We start from the raw sequence: 25,196 nt of genomic DNA on the forward strand, positions 1-25,196 counted from the left end.
AAATGTACATCAGGTTGTGCTAATGCATGGTAGTACAAGCACACACTTTTTAGGTGATGCTTAATGTGCAGTAACCTATTTCAGGGGTTCCCAACCTTTTTATGCTGAGGACTGGCAAACCATGGACTGGGAAACTGCGGACCAGAAGTGACTTGGCATACTGTGGGCAGAAAGCCAACCCTTTTTTATACTCAGTATAAAAACTGGCTGTCAGTCCAGAGTATGCTAGTCACTTCCAGTCCGCAGCTGGCCAGACTGCAGTTTGCAGGTCTTCAGTCACTTCTGGTCTGCAGCAGCCAACCCCCTGCAGACCGGCAGCCAACTCTTCACAGCCCAGAACCAGGCTGCAGCCCAGGGGTTGGGAACCACTGGCTTATTTTACTGCACATTAGCTTATTAGCATGGTTTTTAAGTGCTGCTTTAATGTGCAGTAGAATGGTAAGCACATTAAAGTGCACATGTAGATGCTCTCATTACATATTTATTTTTAAAGATTTTTTTTTTAAAGCCAGTATCGCAATTCTTTGTGGGACAGACTCTGTATATGCTTAATTTCAGTACCATGCTTAATGTCACTTGTCTCACAACTCACTCACACAAACCTGTAACAAGCTCTTTCGTGCAGTCCCTGTTTCCTTTTGTGCATTCCAAGAGCCCTGCTGCTGCCTCTGCTGAATTGAGGCTCTGGGTTTAACAGGACTGAACCAGTCTGAAAATGCTGCCATCAGTAATCAGCACTGCTGAAGGCAAATATTTAAACTAATACCATGTAATATCAATCAGCCTGTAGTTGAGGTTTGAATTAGAAGACTATCACTGTTCCCCCTGACTTACAAAATAAGCTCCCTCCACCAAAGTGAAAGAGCTTTCTGTGTACAATAATACCAGTTGTCTATGGATCTCCTCAGTCATCTAATGACTTCCCTGTTTACTGAAAGACTGTCATTCTGGTACTGAGGAACTGCTGCTGATGAGGAGTCCCTGTACAAACAGCTCTATGGTGGAGATGCAGTTTATATTGGAGAAACTGTTCTTTTGCTGATATAGCTTAAGTGTGTTCCCTAATGGCAACAACCTATAGCAGGAAACAACTTTTTGTTAACATGCTGGTAGGTATTTACTGGCATTGCTTTATCAGAGTAGTGGCTTGCTTTTTTGATTGTAAGTAGCTACTCATAGACACTATGCTACTAAACCCTTGTAGTGTAAAGTAGGCCTTAGGGCTGTAAGGCAGTGCATCTGACCACATGAAAGCAGTTTCACTGGCATAAAGGTGCTTTGTGCTGGAAGAAGTATTGCTACCAAGACTGGAATGAGTAACCATTATAACAAAAAGCAAAGATTTTGTGGGGAGGTGGGTGGGGGTGTCAGGGCAGGATGTTGTTCATTGGGTCCTGGGCACAACTGGAGTACAGTTAGCATGCTTTCCCTTTGAGAAGGGAGCAAGCAAACACAGCAGGGAGCTGCGGAGGATCACCTTCATAAGGATATGTGTGTCAAAAGCATCACCACAGCACTGAAAATAAGCAAGGTGTTTTCATAAAAAATGAGGGCTGGAAGGGACCGCAGGAGACCATCAAGTCCAACCCTTGCTCAAAGCTGGACGTCTCCCAAGTAAATCATCCCAGCTAAGGTTTTGTCTCACTGGGTCTTCAAAACCTCTAAGGATGGAGGAGACTCCACCACCTCTCTGGGGAACCTGTTCCAGTGCTTTACTACCCTCCTAGTGGGAGAATTTTCCCTAATATCCAAACTCCCCTTGCTGCAACTTGGGACCGTTGCTCCTTGCTCTGACACTAGCCCCGCTGAGAACAGCCCGGCTCCATCCTCATACCAGTGAGCCCTCCTGCGACCTCCCCAGCCCTTGGGACTGTCCTGATCTCTCGCTCGTCCTCCAGGCTGCTAGCTGCAGCCCGCCTGAGGAGCGGCGGGCAGCGAGCACCGCTGGACAAGACCTCCCGCGCGGGGGTGAACGCGCATAGTAGAACCTCTCAGTTCCCTACACCGCGCCCCCGGCCGTCGGGTGCTACCACTACCTGGGGGGAGGGCAGTAGGACACGACACCAGAGGGCACTACCATTGGCTGCGGAGGTTGGAGGGCACTACCATTGGCCGCCGGGGGTGTAGGGCACTACCATTGGCCGCGGGGGGTGTAGGGCACTACCATTGGCCGCAGGGTGGGGGATAAGATTGTTTCCAGCTACTGCAGGCGTGAAGGCGATGGCACCTAATTTATTGCCAACATTTTTTTTGCTCTGGAAAACAAGAGCGCGCTCCTCGGAAGCGCTGGTTGTGGGCAGAAGCGGGGCGCAGCACAGGCACCCTGACCCCCGCCCGCTGTATGGCGCGGGCAGTGTTCCGCGCACGCGCAGAATCGCGCAGCCCTCCGCACTCTGGCACCCCGCGCACTGGGGCTGCCGCTGGCCCGAGTCTCGGCTCCGTGGGGGAGGGGCCTGGACCCGGCGAGAGCCGTGGGGCGCGCGGTGCATTGTGGACGTGCAGTGATTGCTGCGGGCGCGGGGCACGCCGGGAGCGGCGGCGGCGGCGGCGAGGTTGCGGGTGAGGGGCCCGCGCTGCGGAGCGCCCCTGGGGCAGCAGCAGCTGGAGCCGGGCCCGCGAGGACGAGGCGCGGGCGCCGCCATCCCCGCGGCCGGGGTATAAATGAGTGAGCGACGCGGTAGGAAGGGCAGGATCCCGCGGCTGCGACCCCAGCGCCCAGGAGCGACGGCTGCTTCCCCCGCCCGGAGCCGCGGGCGAGGGCGGCGGTGAGGCGGCAGCGGACACGTTCCCCCGCCCATGGTCCCGGCGGCGCCGAGGACTGGCAGCGAGGAGGAGCGGAGCTGAGGCCGGGCTGGTGCCTGGGGGACTTGGGGGGTGCTCTGCTGCCTCTTGCTCCGGCTCGGGGCGCTGGGGACGGACATTGTGGGGCGCTGGATGGCAACTCCGCCTGACTTGCGGCTCCCACAGTGGGATTAGGAGAGGAGAAAGCTGTGGGGGAGACCCGGTGCTGCCGAAACCCTGGGCCTGCGGTGACGCTGCTTTGTTTCATCGACCAAGGTAAAGCAGCAAGCAGTGGGTGGCCGGAGCCTGCCTCAGATCAGCTTAAAAGCCCCGGTATAAAAACAGTGCTGTGCTCGGGACAGGCCTTCCTGGCGAGCTTCTCATTAATTCAGAGTGCGGGCTCCGCTTGTTGCAAATAAGTTTAAGGACTGCCTTAGGAACTCCAATATTAGACAGTAGGCACCAGACTTTCTTTAGGGATAGTTTAAAAGTTGTACGTGTGGCTTCATAAGCCATCGTTTGCTCAGTTTCCGTGAGAAAAGTGGATGCCAATTGACACTCTGGTACTGTCGTTTACGTATTTTGTTGCTTTTCAAATGGGGAGGTGGACAGAAACTTCCCTTGGTTCTGAAGTCTGGGTGGCCCAGGATTCAAATGAGGCTGTAAAACGTAGGATCCCTCCAGCGTGAGGCCTTATGAGGCTTTTGCTGTTACTAAACATGGTGGGGTATAAAACAATGATACTTCTAAGTTTATATTTTCATCGTACTCTCTGCCTGTGTCTCAGACCCTCTTTTTATATCTGACAGCTGCTGATGTAGCGTGCTGGATAGCAGTCAAGTCCTGTTTGTTTAGTATTTAAGACCTTGAACGGCCATTCTTTTCATTTTCACTTTCTCCTGGTTGACCTCTTGGCTTTCCCTGTGGCTACATCTGGGTGCAGAAATCTGCTGTTGCTTATTTTCATACAGCAAAATGGTCCAATAGAGATTTTTGTGGCTTTGGTGGCAGCTGAAAGTAGTGCCTCTTCCCACGATGGCGGAGTGCAGTATCAAGAGTTTGAAAGAAGTATGATAGACTTCAGTATGTGTGGTTTGTGTTTTTTCAGGTTGAGGTGTGCTTAATACTGTTTAAAGGTCCAAACAACTTTAAAAAAGCACATACATACTTTATAAATTGACATCAGAAATAGTGGGGTAGATGTGTAGCTTTTCAACAAAGTTAAGTTGGTAGGAAGTGATACTGTAACAAAACTGATAGTAATATTTTTCAAACCTAAGACACTGGTTTATATAGCCTTAAATCCAGTAAACTATAGCTGTTTTGCTGTGTGCATAGGGTTAAGCTGTAGCAAGTCAAGATGTCCTGTTTGTAGATGGGGTATACATGCCCTTAATTACAGTTAACCCCATATTTGGGGTGACCAGTTTCATTCTGAATGAATGAGAATTATTTTCTCCCACTTTAAAAAAACTGTCTTTTAATGTTGTCCAATGTACAATCCAGTTGTTTTTCCTGCAGTTGGCACAGGGGAATTTGTTTCAGGTTTTTCTTAGGCTTTGCTTCTCTGTTCACATACAACATGGTGTCTTATCTAGGTTAGGTTAGCTTCTAGTATTGCTGTCACAGGTGGAATTAAACAGATGGTGTATTACAGATACACATGTATGTTGTATAGATAAGAGTCTTCGATAGGTTTTGGGTTTTTTTCATTTTATGTATTTTGTTTCAAGGGCCAAATCAGTTCCAAGTTTGCTTGGGCAAATCCCAGAAGTCAAGTTTCAACTGAGCAGAGCTCAATCATTCAAGTCCATGTGGCTCTACCACTGGGGAAGTATCTTTCTTCCCAGACGCATCAGTCTGGGGCTTTGGATACTCCCTGAAACTCTGGCAGGCATCCTACATGCCTGCGGTTCAGATGCCCCCTAGTCTTGCTTGCTCCTAACCAAAAGATCAAGGAGCAAGCCAGGGAAAGCAAGTCCCCATTTCCTATGCAACTGTGTAGTCAAGTGTCCCACGTTTGGGAAAACTCTCAGGGGTAACCCTGCCCAGAATGCAAGGGACAAGCCTCACTCTTGGGGAAAACCATCATTGTATCTCCCTAGGCTTATGGACATTTTTGTCTTTGGATTTGTATTCTGTACTTTAATAATAATAATTAATGGCCTGACTTTAATCTCTTAATTTCAAGATGATGTGTGAGGTGATGCCAACCATCAGTGAGGCAGAGATTCCCTCTGGGGGAAATGGAGGCCATGGTTCAGGCTCCCCGTTACAATCGGATGCTGATTCCCATTTTGAGCAGTTAATGGTGTCTATGCTGGAAGAGAGGGATCGTCTCCTGGAAACACTAAGAGAAACTCAAGAGACACTAGCTTTGACACAGGGCAAGCTGCATGAAGTTGGTCATGAAAGAGATTCCTTGCAGAGGCAGCTAAATACTGCACTTCCACAGGTACGGATGTTTTCAATGCCCAGTGTCTTGCAATAACCTTAAATTGTTCTACTTTTTCATCCTTTTGAATGTATTCACTTGAAAAATGTTCCAAAGATTGCATGTAGGCAAGCTGTTGAAAGGAAGGTACACTTCTGATGTCTTTTATTTTAAGATCCAGGAGATAAGTAGCAAAAACATAAATAAATTACACCTGACAGAAACTTGGAAAGGTGAAGACTGCTTCCATGTTAATTCATACTGCATTGCCATGGTAATGAAAGTCTGAGTATACTGTACAACTAATCTGATCCATTTTGGACAGGGATCGTGTTTTGCCTCCTTGGAGTGTGAGAGCTTTTTGGCAGCTTTGGAGTAGGCAGCATAGTGAAAATCAGGAAAATAAAGTGGGTAATAAAGAACTACAGCGTGATAAATGGGCAGGGTGATGTGTGGTCCAGAATTCTGAGCATTGTTTACTTAACTTCCAGTGTTGTTGTTTTTTTCCAGTTCCAGTTAAAAGGAATACATTTAAGACTGGGAAACCAAATAATTGACTTGCTGTCAAATAGCAGCAGTTTTGTACTTGGTTTGTTGCAACTATTTTTGTAGGAAAAAAGTCAAAGATCTAACTGTTTGAAAGCCTGATCTGTTTTAGCTGCAACCTTACAATAAACAGTGCACAGCTTTCTCCATGACCTTGCATTCTTCCCAACATGCCTGTTTGCTCCTTTTTTCCAAGTATGCTGATTATGATCTTACACTGATATGTAGTAAACATTTTTTTCCAAATAAACCTAAATTACTTTCAGGTGTTCTGGACATATTGGAGTACTATTTATAAACTTTAATACAATTGTTCTAAACTTTTCCAGTTATGCTGTCTTCCTGTCATAAATAAAACTACTGCATGATCTGTATAACATGGCAAAATAGACTGGAAATCATCTGACAGTACAGATTTAATATTGATGCTTAATTGATACCTAATGCTTAATCTTTGGATAGATTTAAGTCTGTGGGGTAATTATAATGTCAGTTTTGCCTGCAGACTTTATTCATGCTAAGTAGCAATCTCTATCTAAGAACACCTGTGAAGTGTTTGGAACTACATGTATGTGTTGTACACTCATTATACGGTTGTATAATACAATACCTTACATTCTTTGAAACTTGGATGCTAGTTTTGTGACTTGTGCCCCAAGTATTACAGACTCATTTAAAAAAAAAGTAAGACTGAAAAAGTCTTCAGGAGGTCATCTAGTCCAGTGCCCTGTACAAGACAGGATCATTCCTATCCAAACAATCCCATATCAGTGCTTGTCTAATCTATTTCTTAAATCTAGGAACAATCCTCTCTTTACAAATAGCAGCAGCAACAGCTAATATTGCCCATAACTTCTTTCTGATAATGTGATGTTTTTCTTGCATGGAAAAATATCCTCAGTCATAAATGGTGTGCTAAAAAAAAAGCCTTTTTCCCCCACAAAAATGGTAGTTTTCTCTTCATTTAGCTTTTTTCTTACTTTTTAATTGTCAGTACTGTTTTACATGGCATACTCATGGTATTTTTCACTTGTTGCCAATAGACTCCCACCACTGTGTGCTGTCTGTTAGGCAGATGCCCTGAAGAGCTGACTACTTTTCTCTTTTTTAAACCCACAAAACTGGCTAACAAAAACATATCTTAAAAGGGCCAAGTGGATGGTCACAGCTAGATGTCCCGTCTTCCCCACCCCCCCAGTTGAAGTATTAACTAAATTCAAGCCACATACAACCCTTCCCATAATCAACAAGTCATTTTCTTCTAGGTGTGACAGAAGTGGGTCCTGAGAGAACTTAAATGTGGTACCAGCAGCCTTTTAGTTTCTTTCATGAAGCAAGGGGATTTGTTAGAGCAAGATTTGTCACTGATTATATTAAATTGTGCCCAGATCGCATTTTCTGAAGTGATGACAAAGTTGCTTAAAGCATCTAGGAAGCTCCCTTTTCAGCATTTTTATAAAAGCAAATAACCATGAGTCAAAAATTCACTGTAGGGTCTGTGAGCCAAACTTGTATTGCACAAGTCAGAGACTCCTTGCATTCTTCTATTTGGCCTATAGCCGCCCCCCCCAATTCCTTTCTGTTCCAGGAACTCCCAAAAATCCCCAAGTGGCAGGGGCCATGTGCAGGGCTCTGATTTGCCCATTTCTTTTACTTTTATTTCTCCTACCACATTATTCAGCATAGTAATTCTTAAGTTAATGTCAACATATTTTTGGAAGATGAGTCTAGATTCAATGCAGGGCTTATGTTGGAAGGCATTGGGTGCCATCAACTAATATATGGATTTACAGAAGTGCTTGAATTTGTTGCGTTAAACAAATGGTATGTCTCTATCTACAGCATTTAAGTTCTCAGATTGTTTCCCATCCCCCCCTTCCCCCCCACATAGCAATGGACTTTTTTGACCATTTATGCTTAAAACGTCCTTTTGACATTTTGTAGTTGATCAAAGGATTAAAAATGTAATGCTACAGATGTATGTAAACATCTTCTAGTTGACCAGGTGATCTTGCAAGCTCATCACTAATAAAAACCATAAGGAAGAAACAATTTACTTGCATGATTGGCTTTAGAAAGAAACAGGAAAGGTGTTTACCTTTTTTACTGGAACTCTTGTATAGGTATACAGTCAAACAAAATATCATGTTAGCTTATTCCATAGTGAGTTTATAAGAATAGCAGAACATGATAATTGATAGCATCCTTAGAGATAATATTCATCTCTCACCCCCATGGAATATTTCTGCAACTGCTATAAGTAACTGAAAACTGGGAATGAAATTGGGAATGCACATCTCGTAATTTGGCTCTGATAGTTTCTTCAGTTTTTTGTGTAACTTTTTTTATAGTTAAAATTTCCTTTCTTACACAAGGACATTTCATAGAACAGTTAAGAGTAGGGACAGAAGAAGGGGAAACTCATATGGTAAATTCAAACAGATGGTCAGGGAACTTTTGTGGCAAGGGGTGGTATTGGAAACTACTTTAACTTGCTCTTGGAAACTAACAGTACAGGGTTTGGGTGTTTTTGCTATTAATTTCAGGTGGACATGAAAGCAAAGTCAATGTAGACATGCAGTTTTCTTTAGCAGTACTTTTTGTGATGAGAGCTCATTTTATTGCATTTTGTTTTGCCAAATTAATAAAGATAATACAAATTGAGTAATTTTTCTTAATTAGGATAAAATGTTGCAGGAATCGGTTTACAGGTAGCTGAATACTTAGGTTTTAATTACATGGATTACTAAAATATGGGATAAGCAGCAAGATGCTTTTCTATGAAATTATTTATTTTACCTTGTCTTTGTGGTGGTGGTAATGATTTTGTCTTGTGATGTATTTAAGTCTTCAGCAATAGACTGTTATTTTTAACTTCCAGAGATGCTGTTGTGTAAAAGGAGCAGTGCTATGATAACTGATAATTGTTCCAAGTATCTTTTTGGTTCCTGATTTAATACATTGAAGGCTTGCCTTCACTGCCTCTCTCACAGATTTGGTGCACTGCTGAAAAGCATGCTTCATGGTCTTACTCCTGCCAAATCCAAGAAATGAGGCACTCTTAGAGTAGCACCCCTTTCTCTGCCTCAGAAATGCTTATCCATGTGTTTTAGGGCTACTCAAGGGCAGCAAAGCTCCCAGATTTGTGTGATGTTTGTTTTTTTATTTTTAATTTTTTTTTTCTTTAATGGGTGTGGAGCAGGAGAGTGGGTGGTACATGCTGATTGATGCCTCCAGGCTCAATATGAAGGTGCTGTATATAAGCCATGAATCTAGTGGCATTCATGTGCTAAGTTGTTTGTTCTTTCTGCAGGGGCTCTGTGTAGGGGCCCACCTGTGCAGATGAGGCTGCAGGATAGGAGGTTAGTCAGTATTTGTCTGTTTATGAATAATGCTGTTTTATATATTCATATAGTAATAAAGTTAATCAACTGACAGAGAATTATTTTTTGTTGTAGTTAAATTAGTCTTCAGTTTTGTCCTGATTTGAAATTTACGTTCTCTTCACTTGACAATGTTTGTCTTTTTAGGAGTTGATTTTCTACAATAGGTAGATCATGCCCTTATAAACGCCTTCTGAATTAGTGAGGTGAACTTTTTAAATATTGTTAAAACTTCATACCAAATCCTTAATTTAAAGGTCTTGCCTCCTCTTTCCTATCTTCATGCATTGTGAAGAACTAAATCTTCATAACTTGTATAAGCATTTTACTACTTGGATTGCAAACATGCCCAGATTGATTGGTTTAATTTCAGTTGGAAATGTAGTTTGTTCTTGTTACAGAGTTGCACATGTGTAAATTCATAGAAAAATGTATCTTGTACAAAATCATAAGATTTGTTTCCTACATTTTATTAACTTCTAAATGTGTAACATTGTGCACTATATATGTGTGTGTTAAAAATATAAAATAGTGATGGCAACATGTGTGCCATACATGTTGCAAAAAACCTCTGTGTGATGTAGCATAAGTATCATTTCTTGGTTTTGAGATGTGTAGTTATAAAGTAGTTGGGTACTGCAGATAAGAATTGAGATCCCTATTAGTAGAATAGGGTGTGGAAGCCAGTGATGTGCTTGGCTTTGGTCAGAGTTGCATTAGACTTGTGACAAAATACTTGTGTTCATGTATATTCAAAAGTGTAAGAGAATATAACTGAATCATACTCAGCACCTTGAACACATTCTATGCTATCTAATTTGGAAATGGAAGTGTCCAGATACTTGACGCCAATCTTCAGAGGCATCTTAATAAACCTCTTACTTTAGCGTTCGTATCTCAAATCATATGAAAGCGTGTTATGACTTGAATATTCTGTTCTCTGTATTCATGATAGTCCTATTAAGATTTTTTGTTTTTTAAGAAATCCAAATTTATATAAAGCAAGGCTAATCGTTTTTTGCGTGCGTCTGTAACTAAACCTCTAATGTGGAATTTGGATGAGAAGATAAAGCTTTTAATGGTTTTAGTTGGATTCTTAGTTTTATTGTAACCATACGTAGGGTATGTGTGTGTGGTGTTTGGGGGAGGGGAGGGAGTTAATTGCATTAAACCCCAGTGTACAGTCTCTGTTGTTATCCCTCTTTGGTTTAAACGTTTTTAGCATGCAAGTAGGCAAAAACAATATATGGGTCATGTATATTAGTATTTCTGTTCAAGTTGGTTCAGGTGCAGTTGTGAAAGAGAAGCTTCCAGGATATTCAACATTAAACATCTGTCTCAGACAGTAACTAACACAATCCTTTTTGTTTCTTTCTTCATGTTCATGGAAAGTATGCACAAGTATGTTGGGTTAAGATTTACATTACAAAATCAAGCCAAACTAATATTAAAATGGTTTTCAAGACAATAATTTGCACTGAATATATGCATGTTTCAGTGGTCTGCATCCAGTTATCTCATCTTCATAATAATTGAATTTTGGCAACATTTGAATTTCCCAGTCTTGCCAAGCCTTCAGGCGTCCTGTGTTAAAAATGATCTATAATATCATGAAGAACCAATATCTTGAATTGCAGATTTGATGTTAATATATGTAGGAAGCTTAGTACGTGGGCTACTAAATTTTCTACCAGATGAAGTTTCCCCGGGATATGTAGAGATAATCCTATGTACAGCTTGTTGCAACAGTTCAGTTCTTATGGTGATATAAGCTGTAACCGTTACTTCAGCAAGTGTTGTAGTTAGATACATAGTTAAGAATAAAAGCATTTGGACATAACTCCGTATCAGGGATCTTGGTTACACAGGGGGACTAGTAAGATATGTCTGTTGCACAGATGTGTGTTTGGAGCTGGTAGATGCCTCCTGTAAAGAATAGTAAAAATTAAATGAAATTGTTCGTAGTTGCTTTCCCTAAGCCACAAGTATTATCTTGGTCTAGTCTGGGTTGAATCTATTTGTCGAATCTTATCCAGCTCCAGCTTAGTAGGTCTACTAAGTAGACATATCTACGGGTACATTGATGAATGAGTTGGATATTTGAATCAGAATGTTATCTGCATTGGGAATTCTTACTATCTATGGTTCCTTGTTAATCCTCCTAATGGTTCCTAACTTTCTAAATAAAATAGGAAGGATCATGGAGTTGGAAGTTGGCAAGGCCCATGTAAAAGGCTTATGGGACATGAACAGTTGCCCTGAGCTGCCTTCAGAGGATCCCCTGGGAGTCCAGTCTGAGGGGGGAAAGGAGTCCAGGAGACCTGGCTGTACTTTAAAGACATTTTATTGAGGGCTCAGGAAGACTAGCAAGTATGGCAGAAAACCATCTTGACTTAGAAGGGAACTCTTCAGTGAAATAAAACAAAAAGGGAGCTTACAAGAAGAGCAATGACTAGGGAGAAGTGTAAGAGCATTGCTCAGGCATGTAGGGATGAAGTCAGGAAGGCCAAATAACAATTGGAGTTGAAGCTAACAAGGGACATGAAGGATAACAAAGAAGGGTTTCTACAAGTATGTGACCAATAAGAGGATGATCAGGGAAAGTGGGTCCTGTGCTAAATGGGGGAGGCAACCTAGTAACAGATGAGGTGGAAAAGGCTGAAGTGCTCAATGCCTTTTTCACTTCACTCTTCACAGGCATGATCAGCACCCAGCCTAGTGCACCTGGCAGCACAGTGTGGGGAGGAGCTGAGCAGCCAACAGTGGCAAAAGAACAGGTTACAAACTATTTGGGAAAGATGGACATATACAAGTCTATGGGTCTGGATGGGATGCACCTAAGGTTATTGAGGGACTTGGCTGATGTGATTGCAGAGCCACTGGCCATCATTGAAAACTCATGGCCATTGGTAGAGGTCCCAGATGATTGGAAAAGGACAAATATAGTGTCCATATTTAAGGAAGGGAAGAAGGAGGGTCCAGGGAACTACAGGCCAGTCAGCCTCACCTCGGTCCTTGTGAAAATCATGGAGCAGGTCCTCAAACAATCTGTTTCTAAGTACGTAGTGGAGGAGAAGGTGATAGGTAGGAATCCAGATTTTCCATTTGCCGTGGAAAGTTGTGGAAACACTGGAAAAGTGCAGGTAACCAGGTGGGGTTTCCTCTTGCAGGCTGGTAGAGTTCCAGCCTGGAAGGGGCTGCTTAGAGTTGGGGGGGAGCAGAAGAATGCTGATCAGGTGCAGGGGGAGCAGCTGCCTGACCTTCTCCCACTGCCAGCTGCTCACCTGCTGGGCTATGGCTCTGCTTCTCTGCCACTGCTTCCCTCAGGCAGTGCCCCCCCTGCCCCCCCACTCCACCTCCCCTCTGCGGTACAGCTGCAGCCCAATACATGAGTGGCTGGTGGGAGGAGGAGGTGAGGGCAGAGCATTTCCACCCCCCACCCTTGTCCATTACCTCTTGCACTGTTGGCAGTGCAGTGTTACTCCATAACAGCATGTCTGGGAGGGGGCTGGTGGTGGTGGCAGCAGCAAGTTTTACCACCTCCCCTCCACCCTCCCATACCAGGTGCTGGTCTGGCCACTGTGGGTGCACAAATCTCAGAGGGGTTATGGGGGTCACGTGTCTTCCCAATGCGTCGCTTATGGTCAGGCACCCTGTCCTGTCTCATGACCCTTCCTCCCCTACCCCACATCCACCTGCTTCCCCACACTTGCGGGGAGGGAGGGGGCAGGGGGCAGCGGATCAGGAGTGAGAACCACCAGCAAAGCTGGAGCGGGTTGGGCGTTGTAGCTCGGGAGTGAGGGGCACTGGTATATCAGGCTGCTCAGCAGTGCAAGGCAACTGCAGGCTCAGCTATAGTTGAACCCATATCGTAGTGAGCAAGGGGAGCTCTGATTTTCCACAAAAAACAAAATGAAATGCCAAGATATAAGTATTTAGAATTAATTTTATTGTAATAGAATGAGGCAATAGTAGGCTTCAGATCTGCTTTAAAATTGTCGATATATCAGTAAAACATAGTGGTCAGCTGATATAGATATATAGGGGCACTTCATTTCAGTTGTGGAAAAACATGGATTTTGGCATTTTTGTCAGGGAATATTGGGTTTTAAAACGGAGAAACCAAAGACCACTTGTATTTAGGAACAATTGACATGGATTCACCAGGGGCAAGTCATGCTTGACCAACCTGATTGCCTTCTATGATAAGATGACTGGCTCTGTGGATGTGGGGAAAGCAGTGGCCATGATATACCTTGATTTCAGGAAGGCTTTTGATAGTCTCCCACAATATTCTCACAAGCAAACTAAGGAAATATGGGCTAGATGAATGGACTGTAAGGTGGATAGAAAGTGGCTGGATTGTTGGGCTCAGTGGGAAGTAATCAGTGGTCTAGCTGGCAGTCGGTATCAAGTGGGGCCAGTTGAGGTCAGTATGTTCATTAATGATCTGGAAGATGTGATGGAGTGCACCCTCAGCAAGTCCGTGGATGACACCAAGCTTCAGGGAGTAGTGGATATGCTGGAAGGTAGAGCTACGATTCAGAGAGACCTAAACATGTTGGATGATTGAACCAAAAAAGATCTCATGAGGTTCATTAAGGACAAATGTAAAGTCCTGCACTTGGGATGGAACAATCCCATGTACCACCAGTACAGGCTTGGGGGCCGACTGGCTGGGCAGCACTCTGCCGAAGAGGACCTGGGGGTTACAGTGGACAAAATGAATATAAGCCAACAGAGTATGAATAGGTTCCCTTCTTCCAAAGGAGGTTAATGCCATACTGGGTTGCATTAGTAGGAGTATTGCCAGCAGATCGAGGGAAGTGATTATTTTCCTCTGTTCAGCACTGGTGAGGCAGCATCTGGAGTACTGTGTCCAGTTTTGGGCCCCCACTACAGAAAGGATGTGGACAAACTGGAGAGAGTCCAATGGAGGTCAACAAAAATAGTGAAGGGGCGTGGGCATGTGACTTATGAGAGGCTGAGGGACCTGGTCTTATTTAGTCTGGAGAAGAGAAGATGGGAGAGGTTCATGAACAGCCTTTAACTACCCGAAGGGTGGTTCCGGAGAGGATGGAGCTGTTTTCAGTGGTGGCAGATGACAGTAAGGAGTAATGGTCTCAAGTTGCGCCAAGGGAAGTTTGTTAGATATTAGGAGAAAATTTTTCACCAGGAGATTATTGGAGCACTGGAGCAGGTTACCCAGAGAGGTGGGGGAGTCTCCATCCTTGGAGGTTTTTTAGACCCAGCTAGACAAAACCTTGGCTAGAATGATATAACTGGGTACCGTCCTGCTTTGAGCAAAGGGCTGGACTAGATGACCTCTTGAGGTCCCTTCCAACCCTAATTTTCTATGATTCTGTTTCTCAAAGGATGAGTTATTTAAGGATGAGTATCCAGAGTCTGTAGGGGTGTAGTCTTGATCTCTGCATATTATTTAATAATATTATTTAGCTTGACTGTCCTATTTCCCTAGTTTAAACTTATGCAAATCCTAAATGTTAAAAAATAATTGGCTTTTCATTTGATTCCAGTCTTTCTAAATAAGAGGGGGTCATCATGAATACCACATTTCTATGTGTATTATACTTATTAAATATCAAGTTATTGTTATTTAAATGACCATTTGACTAAATTGTGGAGGTGGTTAGCCATGTTAGTCTGAAACCAGGCAGAAGCTAGGGCAGGGTGGCACCTTAGAGATTAACTTGCTTATGAGCTTTCATAAGCAAAACCTATTTCATCACATGGTAGGAATGGAGTCCGTGCCATACCTTCCTTTTAACCAGATGTGATTTAAAAGAAATGGGTATACAGTAGTCCGATATTTTTGAGGTAACCTCTGTGTTACGGTATGTCACTGAATCTTCAGACAAAAAATATATTTAAAAATACCTGAAAATAGCTTCAAGCTTTTAAAAGTAATATTGGGTAACTCTTTATAGGTGGGGCATTTTTTTTAGTTAGATGTACATTCCAGTATTTCTTCTTTTTAGAAAAAGCCCCTTATCAATGTAGCCCTGACATGAGTTAAGCCTCCTCTATATTTTACTTCTGTTAGTATGCACAAACCCAATTACCTGTCAACTGATCTGTAATTAGTTACGATTGCTTGTTAATAGTAGGGAATAATTAGATGTTAAACAGTGGTTTTAAGGAGGAGAATCTAGATAAATCCTACACCTGTATGGAATTATCATTAAGGTAGAATTCTAATACCCAGGCTGCTGCAGGACAGACCAATTTAACAAATTAAGTGGAAGAAAATTAAATTATTTTTTATTATGTTCCGAATTAGTCTACTGTATCTTTTAGTTAGTGTTGTGCTAAGCATCATAGCCTTTATCACTTTTAAAAGAAATAAGATATTAAATGTGGAATCACTGCTAAATTATATTTTTGAGGGAGAACTATTGCCCATTCTATTCAAATACACTGGCCAGTGTCTTAAAAGGTGCAGTGAAATGGATTGGTGTGGGTAGGTCGGGGTGGGCAAAATGTGGCCCGGGGGCCAGATGCGACCCACCAGACCATTTTATCCGGCCCATGGGGCCCTGTAGCAGGGCACCAGGGTGCCTGCTACTAGATAATGGTGCGTATCAGGGCACTAAGGAACCTGCTACTAATAATGGTGATATAGGCTTAGCTGCCACTCAATAGGGCAGCACAGCTGTGAGCTGCCAAAGCAACTAATTGGGTCAGCTGACTGCCAGGGGGCAGGGCCTGGCCTTCATAAACAGAGAAGGCTGAGGCCAGAGCCAGTTCCCCTCTGGCAGCCTAAGGAGCAAGAGCTCTGCTAGAGCGAGCAGGGCAGTGTTGTGCGTGCGGATCCAGGGTGGAGAGGACCCTGGCAGGGATGAGAGAAGGTTAGCCAGGTTGGCTTAAGATTTATGTTGTAGCCGAGGGGCTTTGAGTTTTTGTTTTGGGTTGTTGTGATTATTAGACCAGAGGACTGGGTGAGGCTGTAAGGGTGGAGGAGGCCTCATCAGGAGCTCCCCAGTAAAGTGGGGGTGTTCCTGACACCACTGAGGGTGCCACGTTGTGGGGGTGTCCTGACCCCAGCCCAGTGTGGGCAGCTTTGGGAAGATCTCAGTAGAGGCAGAAGCCCGGTGGGGCATAGGCCCAGGAAGGTGGGTCTGAGCTAGCGGGGTATCCCGACCCCAGCCCAGTGGGGGTGATTATTGGGACACGCCCCAATTAGGAACCCCAGTTGGGAAGAGCCCCAGTGGGGCATAGGCCTGAGAAGGCGAGTCTGGGGGCCAGGTGAGGTTAAGGCCACCTGAGCCCCAATCTTGGGAAGCCTGAGGCGGGCATAGAAGGCCCCAGTGTAGGCGGGCGCGCGAGAGGTGTGAGTATAGGCTCGAGTGCGGGCGGAGAGCGCGATGAGCAAGGGCCCCAGTGCGGGCAGGGGAGCGCATGAGGTGCGAACGAGGACCCAGTGGGGGGCGACGAGCGCGAGCAGCGGCCCCAGTGGGGGCAGGGGAGAGTGTGAGGCGCGAGTATATTGGACATTGGGCAGGCCGAGTGGGGCACTGCCTGTGAAGGGGAAGCCCAGAAGGGGGCAAGCCCAGTGGAAGGCCCCGGAGAGAAGGGCAGGTATATCGAGTAGACCCCGGCATCGTGGTATAGCAAGACCGGCCCCATGCCAAGAAGGGCAGGAAGGCAGCCTCCCATTAACAATAATAAGATCAAAGACATGGCGGGCAAGAGAGAGGGTGCATTCAAGGCCCAGGTTGGCACGGTAGGCAAGGGCACTAGGGGAGGTCACGGTGCCTCTAGGGATGGCCCCTAAAAAACTTAGAAAATTTAATATTTATCTGCCCTGGGCTGCCTGTCATGAGGCCCTTAATGGCTTGCCAGAAGTCAGTAAGCGGCCCTCTGCCCAAAATAATTGCCCACCCATGGTGTAGGTGGAAGTGTGTGTAAGGGAATTATTTATTTTCACTTTTTTTCTTTCTTTGAAAAATCCTTTCCACAAAATTCTGGATTAAAACCTAATGATAAATTATTGTTGTGTGACTGCAATACTTTGCAAGGGCAGGCTAATAAAGAGTACCAGTGACTTGTTAAAAATGAGTCAGTTTTCTTAACTTCATTGGCTATGTTTCTATTGTCTTATAAGCAGAGCTGATACTGCTTATAATACAAGTGTATTTAACATTTCAGTATGATGAGGTATATGTTGGCATTTGTTGTTTACAGTAATTAGGAAATATTATCATGTGACAGTACTTTAATCTTTTCTCTCAATTTTCCCTGGGAATCGAAATGCCTTAAGTGCAGTTTTGGGGGAATAACGTCACTTCTGAAACACCTTACTTTCTTACTACTTGGCCACGTTACTACAAATAGTATCTAGAAATGTGAATAAAACTTCTGTTATTCACTTGATTTTGAGATGAAAGTAACAGAATTTTTAATTCTGTAAAAATGTGTAACTTTTTTCAGTTTTAGCAGTCTTAAGATTGCTTGGTTTCTGTCTTGGCTTCTGACTTTCTGATATTCATTTAGAATAGTTGACTTTTTTTGTTTTATTCAGTCTTTTAAAAATTACAATAATTTGTTTACAAACAAATTTAATTGTATTTCAAGAGTTGGCAGCCTTTTAGAAAACTGCCAGCTGAGTGTATTTAAAGTGCTGTCAGGCACATCTATTTAAAAAAAATTGTAGGTATTAGATTTTAGTAGACTGATTAATTGCCTGTACTTGATTCTGGCTTGCTCCTTTCCCCCCACTTGGCCAGTAAAGTAAAGCTACTGATGGATTGAAAAATAAGAAATTCATATGTCTAATGAATCTATGAATTATAACAAAAGTATAGAGTGAAAATAAAGGCCTGCTCTGGTGTGTGATAACACTGCAAGGTCAGAGATTTTCCTTTCTTGGGTGTATGGAAATCATTGATCAAGTGGTGGTAAGTTTTTAAAGGAGAAAAACTTCATGATTCCAGCATAAAAGTTTTGTTGTTAAAATAGGTCAGGAAATGCAAATATTCATGTCCTTACATCAGTGTTCAATTGTTAAATGTTCTACAGAGAAATCTCAACTTGAGAGAGAATCTTAGTTAACAGTATTCTAACAGTTTGTTTGTTTTTTTTAAATTGTACCGTACCCCTCTATTGGAGGTTTTGCAACCTTTTGTAGGCTATATAAATAGAGCTGGATACATCACTGAATTTTTATCATGTGGGATTACCTTCCTAGTTCAGAGTGACAAGGAAATATTGTGATTACTATATGTGCATATTAGAGATTGGGCAGTCTTAATTTTATTGATTTTACTCTGCTAGACCACTAAAAATAATTTAGTATTAAGGTGTAGTAGTTTCAGGATTTCATTTGTCTGCATCTTCCAAGATGAACTGAGATGCTGAAAATCATTTATATGTTTTCATAGTTCATAGGTTTCTGAATGGTAGTCAGAATAAGTAAATTATAACCTGTTCCCTTAGTGCCTATAATTTATATAAAACCTTTTTTAGAAATATCGCCTGCTTCCTTTCTTTTCTTTCTAATGGTTTGCCTCGTTCAGAATGTAACATGCTCTAGTTGCCATTGAAATGCATTTTTTTCATGTAACTGTAGTCTGTTGGATACACACAAATAAATTGCGGTGGTCAAGTATATCCTATCCTGAATATTCAAGATCACTATGAATTGGTATGTGCTCAGAATTATGGACAATTGGAAATAATAACTTGCTATTACAAAAGTCTCAGTGGTTTACAAATGGTAATTCCCATACTACCATAAAAAGTTAAGTAGATATGTTCAAACCTCTTTGGGCTGCATTTGATCCTTGCCTGATCAGAGATTACCAGAATAATGTTGTCATGCATGTTCTTTATGATTAAAAACTTAAGCTGAATATCAGGCTAGCTTAACAAATTGTTTTTGATTTCTTTGTAACTGACATTGACAATAAATGTCTTAAGTTTTCTAGTCCATTTTAAGTTGTTTTCTAGCCCGTTTTAAGTAGAAATAATACAAAGCATGCTGCTTCCCTCTTACATTTATGAATCTATGTAAAGAATGGAATTATTTTGGTCAAGATATAGTTTGAATCAGAAAACATCTGTTATAATACATATGTCCAATACAAATAGTATATTTCTGCCTTGGACAGAGGCAAGGTAACACATTTGTTAAAGGTGAGTTTTGTTTATTTTACACTTGGAGTAGACATTCTTGTTCTTCATATTCTAAAAAGTGTATTATATGCCTTTCAAAAACTTACAGGGTCCTCTGAGAGCCTCTGATTCCCTGCACCTAGTAGCCCAGCCAGGGTCGCCAGGCACGGGGTTTAAGGCAGGGAAGCTGGGGAAAGCTTCCTTGGTGCTCTGTAAAACTCCCTGTGCCACGTTACCCACTGTATGAGACACGAGGAGCTGGGAGCTTCTGGCTTCCCAGCTACCCGTGCCCCACGCTATGAAGCAGTGCCTGCAGATGGGGAGTAGGGAGCACCACAGCTGCTACTTCTACAAGTACCCCAGTAACTTCAAGAATTGGGTGTGCAGCTGGGGTATCCAGCTGCTCGCTCATCTTTTCAAGTCTGGGGTGCAGTGAGCTTGAGATTTGGAGGGGGCGGGAAATGCTCCTGGTGTTGGGTTCATGGCTTTTTGTAGTTAAAACTCATCATTGGATAACTTTTCAATGTTTATTTAAAACCTAATTCTTTTAGCAGAAACTAATTGACCTCAGTTTCTTGTTTTTCACGTGACTGAATCCACAACGTAGAGAGTAAAGAGGTCGTTTCAGGAAGTCTCTGCCATCATATCTTCCTCTTGTGCCCCTGCCACTTTACTGCCAACATGCTAATACCTACTAGCTGCAGAAATGTATTCTTTTGAATTTTAAGGTGCACACAATTTTCTGACACTGAAGAAAAAAATAAAATTTACATGGATACACCCTCTGCATATTAGAACAACTGTATTTATATAAAAAGTTTTCTACAATTACGTGCTATACACACAACATCATGAATCCCCTATTTATTGTATGAGATGGAGGAGTCTTCTGTTTAACTTTGATTCTCCCACCTAATAGCATCCTGTTTTACTGAGCTTTTTAAGGATCCTTCTTCCTACACTTGCCCTCTGCCCCCAATGAGTACACCAGAGGTCTCTGCGTTTTTTACTGAATCCCATGTCTCAGTAATTAATTTATACAAGAGAAGGAATGGTGTAGGCTACGCTTTCTATTGGCTTCAGCTGTACCTAACCATTCACAAATCATTTCTGATAAAGATTTTTAAGTTTATTTTTAAACAGCTTTCACACAAGTGTCCAGTGGTTGGAAATAATTAGGTTTGTTTTGTGGTCATGCAGTGTTTGTTTGCATATTTGTTTTTTGGGTGTTTTTTCTTACCTACTTACATTGTGTCCTTGTATAAGCATTTGCTATTACATTTTACTGTTCGTTTACTTTTATACTAGCCTTAAGGCTTTACTTTTTTTTTTTTAATTCAAATATAAGATTCAGGCCACCTTTAAAAGAAATTAGTGTGTCTTTAAATTGTTAGGAATACAGCAGGTAAGTGATGGATGAGTAATGAGATGCAGGGATTTCTTGCTTTCCACCCTGGAAGCTAGAAATGGATCTCTTCCATTGGAGCTGAAATCGCAGACTTCCCCTTATGGTAAAATCATGGAAAACATAGGTTAGTAGCCCAAATTCAGTTCAGCTGAGAAGCATTGCCTACACTTGATATGATAAGGGGTTGTATTCTGTAGTACTGAGGATTCTCCAGAATTACTGAATCTTTGTACCTTGGAGCGCAAAAGCCCCAGTCAAAGCTGCAGTTGAACAGATGTAGCACTTTGAAGAACTCCGACCATGCCTTAGTTGGATCTGGCTTGCCCTGGTCTACATAGGTCAGGTAGCACTTGAAAGCTGCCTCATCAACATTGGTCTTTTGTAGTTAAGATTTATGGTGTTTAATCCCTGATCTGTGATTGCTGTTCCATTCTTGTTTGTATGTCAAGGGAAGTTTCTATCTACTTTCTTCAAAACCATCCTATATCTGTCACATTAAACTTAGGGAAAATCTTTTAAACTTTTTTTCTTATTTTAAATGATTTGGGTAGTGTGATTCTCCTGCCCAATTTAACCTTAAAAAGCAAGGAAACTATTAGAAATATTTAACTGTATCCTGATGCCCATGTAATGCCAGATTTGATATAAGCCAAAAAGGGTTATTTTGACTTCCAACTGATAGAAAATATTACAAATACATTAATACAAAGAAGTCCCACAACTACATAATGTTCCTGTGTATGTACACAACATATGTAATGTCAGCTGTGTTTTAGATTTGTCTAGCAATCTACCTACTCAGGAATCCTTTATCAAAGTAACCAGCATCAGAAATTTTGGGGGAGGGTATCAAAACCCGTTTGGGGACATTTGGCACAATACTGCATCCAACAAAAGTCCTAATTTTGTTTTCTAGCATTTAGAGACTGGCTTAAACCTTAAAGTCACTTAAGATAAGTTTCAATAAATAATTTACTGCAGGCTAAAAGGGGATGGAGGTTTACCATATGTCAGCTGCTCCATAGTAACTCCTTCTGCATACACTCTTACCAAATGGTAAGTGGAAGCTCAGTGAGAGGGCTAAGTTACTCTAGCTTAGCTTCTACTTCTCATAGGATAAGAACAAAGCAAAAGTGATGAAGCATGCCTTCTCTTCTCTCATGGTGCATTGTTTGCATGTCCAAACCCTCAGATCACTTATTCATAATGAGTTTTTTTTTATAAAACCTTTTTTTCTACTGGATTGAGACTGAAGGAGCGTCTTTAAAAATAAACAACAAGTGAAAATGCAAGACTTGATAATGCATTTTTATGTATAAAATTAGGGATGATAGGATAGCCTCAATTGAAAGCAGGTAAGTGACACCCAGAACCTGTAACTTTTTTTTTTTTTAATAGAAGTGACATGACTGTTAAATTCTTCCATCTCTCTTCAGGAAAAAAAGGAATGCCAGTTGTGAATGAAGTGTGACTTTTTATATATTATATTAACAACAAAAGTAATATATTAAATAGAAGGATTCATGTCTTTTTCACCCATTGCATGCCTGCCCCCCTCCCCTTTACTTTCAAGACCTAAAATGCTGTCGTAGTCAGCACTTGATAAATCTTCCAGCAGGCTGATAGCCAGAATATTTTATCCTGATTATAATAATGTGTTGCAGTTCTTTGGTGCACTCCCTCTAGCTGTGCTCCATAGTCTGCTTTCCTTACCATGGAGTAAATGTGCACTTTCTCCACCTGAAGTTGAGCTTCTGTAACTAGTACGATTTTATTTAAATGAGAATAGAAGGCTTCAAAAAACCTCCATTAATTTCTTTAGGTGCACCAGCCTACACTTTACACCAAGGCTGGGCAAAATATGGCCTGTGGGTCAGATCTGGCCTGCAGAGATTTTTTGCCTGACCCATGGTGAGCCCCTCAGCCATGCCGGGTGGCTTTGGGCCCCCCTTGTCTGTGTCAGCCTGCGAATTGCCCTGCTGGCTCAGTGCTGGGCAGAGCAGAGTGATGGCAGTAGTAGGAGCCCTGGTGAGGATCTTGAGACTGGGTAGGGAGCTGTATCCAGGGCCAGGGGCCAATCTTCATAGAGTCTCAGACACAGTGCCCTCTCTGCTGCTTTCGTTACTGGCCCTGCATTGTTCTGCTGAGCTGGTGGGGATGGGGGGTTCCACTGCTGTGTAGGCATCCCAGGGTAAGCTGCAGGCTGGCACAGGACGGGGGACCCAATGCCACTTACCTCCCTGGCCCCAGTCCTGGCTATTGCAAGTGGTGGGGCATATAGTCACTGCCGGATCCACCTCCCTCTTAACTCCACCAGTGGGCTACAGGCTCCAGGCCAAGGGAGAGGAGGGGAGAGGGAAGGGAGGCTAAGTTCCTTACAGTGCTTCTCCACAGGGCTTGCAGCCCTCTTCCATTGGGCTGCAACTGCCCAGTGAGGCCTAGCGGTGGCTTCCAGCTTTGCCCTGGACCCACACTGTCACCTGCCCAGGCCTGGGGAGCTACTTCCAGGCTTGGAGCTGGGATAATGGGGCGGTGACAGTTGGGGGCTAGGATGGGCCAGAGCTGTGATCTGCTTTCTGCACGCCCCTGCCCATCAGAGGGATGTGCAGGCAGCGGGTGAAGGGGATATAGAAAGATTAAAATAACGTTTAAGGGTTAGAAGCTCTTAGAATATCACCATTGGAGTAACGGGTGAGAGAAACAGACCAGGCTTTCTTTCACCCAAACCACCAGCATGTGTCCCCCACGTGTTCCTTTCTCTGTCCCCAGCTGGGGTTACATCGTAGAACAGAGGCTCCTGCGTTGTGGCAGGCTTCTCACAATCAGTTCTGAGATCCAGCACATGGAACTAGAAGCCTATTTTCCCATGCTCATCCAACCCTCAGGGTAAGATCCTTCTCCTTGTGTTACCTAATGTAATTAGTTTTCTAACTCGAGTTTTCTAACATGTTGTGCAATGCTGAGGTTTCTGAGTTCAAACCATGATGATAATGTTGGGGGAGCTCTTAGTTACACGTTTCCTTTTTAAACAAAGGATACAAAATATGGGTGCTTGCAAACATGGGGGGGGGTAAAAAAAAAAATGGCGCACGTTCCTGTGTCAAGCCCCACACATGCCCAGAAGAACTCTTAACATGCCTTAGTTGGACCTGGCTTGCCTTGATCTGTGCTTTAATGGTGCTTTTACACTTTTTGGTGCTGTTATCCAATAGCTGATCAAATCATCTTTGGGTAAAAGTGCCAAAAAGCTCAGCTGAAGCACCTGATCTTTACAGATGCTGCAAAGATAGGTCCAACTAACATACTGCTGCTTCTGGTAAAGTGTGGTGTTTGTGGCTTTTTTAATGTCTGCAAGCAGCCTATGTTTGTAAGTGATTTACTTCATTTTAAGTACTCAAAATTTTAAATGCTATATGTATGGTCCATCACACAATCTTAATTCCTGTCCTCATACATATGCATTGTACCATAAAATCTCACTTTGGATTTGAGTAATGTTTTCCCTCTTCTCCCCCCTCCCCCCCCCCACTCCAACATGTGGGAGTGTGGGGGGAGGTGCTTTGTCTTGTCTTTGAGTATCAGTCCAGGGCAGACAGTTCTGGCTTCAGCCCCAGGCTGAAGGCAGAGCTAGGATACTGAGTTGTCACCCTGGGGTGGCTCATGTTGTGGGGTTGGGGTCTGCAGTGGGGGTAGTGGGGAGGGGCTGGGGACCTTGCAGTGTGTGACTAGGGCTGGAGTACAAGGGAACTGTACAGCCTGCCCTCCTGTCGTCTTCCCTTGCTGCTTGCTTTCAGCTCCAGCTGCGATTGTCCCCACCCAGCTAGGCCCAGAGCTAGCCCTGCTGCTGCTTTCCTTTTCCAGGCTGGGCCAGAACCAGGGCTGCCACTGCTGACTGCATTGGAGCTGGAACCAGAGCTGCTGCAGTAGATGGGCAAGCTTCATATGGGCTGGGGTGAGGTGCAGGGTGGAGGCAGGCGTTTGATATGGGGAGGCATAAGAAGAAAAGGTGGCTGTAGGGGCAGGCAAGGATAGCAATGGGCAGGGGTCTGGCCTGTTGGTCCCCTGTTGCCCTTTCCCTGTCACAGTGCCACAACAAAACAATAAGTTTTCCATATATAAATTATTATTGGTGGAAGGGGTGGTTTTAAATTCAAAGTTGCCTTGGATTAAGGTAAATAATATTTATACTTTCAAGGTCACTTAGCTGTCATTTTCACAGGACCTTGCATTCTTCAGTGTACAAGAATAGATAGAAGGGATGGGTGGAATTCAGGTTCTCCAGGCAACTGTATATACAGAATTCAGTTTCAGAGCAGATAAGAATTTTCAACTAAGATATTTTTAAATGTAGTTCTTACCTGCATACCAAAGTGTATATATCAGGTTCTTTGACAGAAAGAAAATGTATTCTCATTTTTTGGCTCTTTTTATTTTTCTTTCAATATGTTTGATTGTAGCAAAATATTTTGTATGTATTGTTCCTGGGAAGATGCTTATTGTCACGTGCAAC

General features: G+C 43.1%; 1 protein-coding gene across 5 annotated transcripts in view; it reads left to right on the plus strand.

The window, feature by feature from the left end:
- The first annotated feature begins 2,389 nt into the window (after positions 1 to 2,389).
- The window catches only part of PPFIA1 (PPFI scaffold protein A1), a 91,048-nt gene continuing 68,241 nt past the window's right edge, over positions 2,390 to 25,196 (plus strand). For 4 of the 5 annotated variants that reach the window (XM_090032898.1, XM_090032899.1, XM_090032900.1 and 1 more), the window contains exons 1-2: positions 2,390 to 3,057; positions 4,973 to 5,236. In XM_090032898.1, coding sequence (XP_089889024.1) covers positions 4,973 to 5,236 — 264 coding nt within the window. In that variant the 5' untranslated portion in view covers positions 2,390 to 3,057. Of the gene's footprint in view, positions 3,058 to 4,972; positions 5,237 to 23,553; positions 23,573 to 25,196 lie in introns of those variants that run through there. The other variant, XM_090032902.1, reaches the window with a different exon arrangement.

The sequence above is a fragment of the Crocodylus siamensis genome, chromosome 2 (assembly GCF_052110815.1).
Source record: "Crocodylus siamensis isolate JL-2025a chromosome 2, ASM5211081v1, whole genome shotgun sequence".
Classification (NCBI taxonomy): Eukaryota; Metazoa; Chordata; order Crocodylia; family Crocodylidae; genus Crocodylus; species Crocodylus siamensis.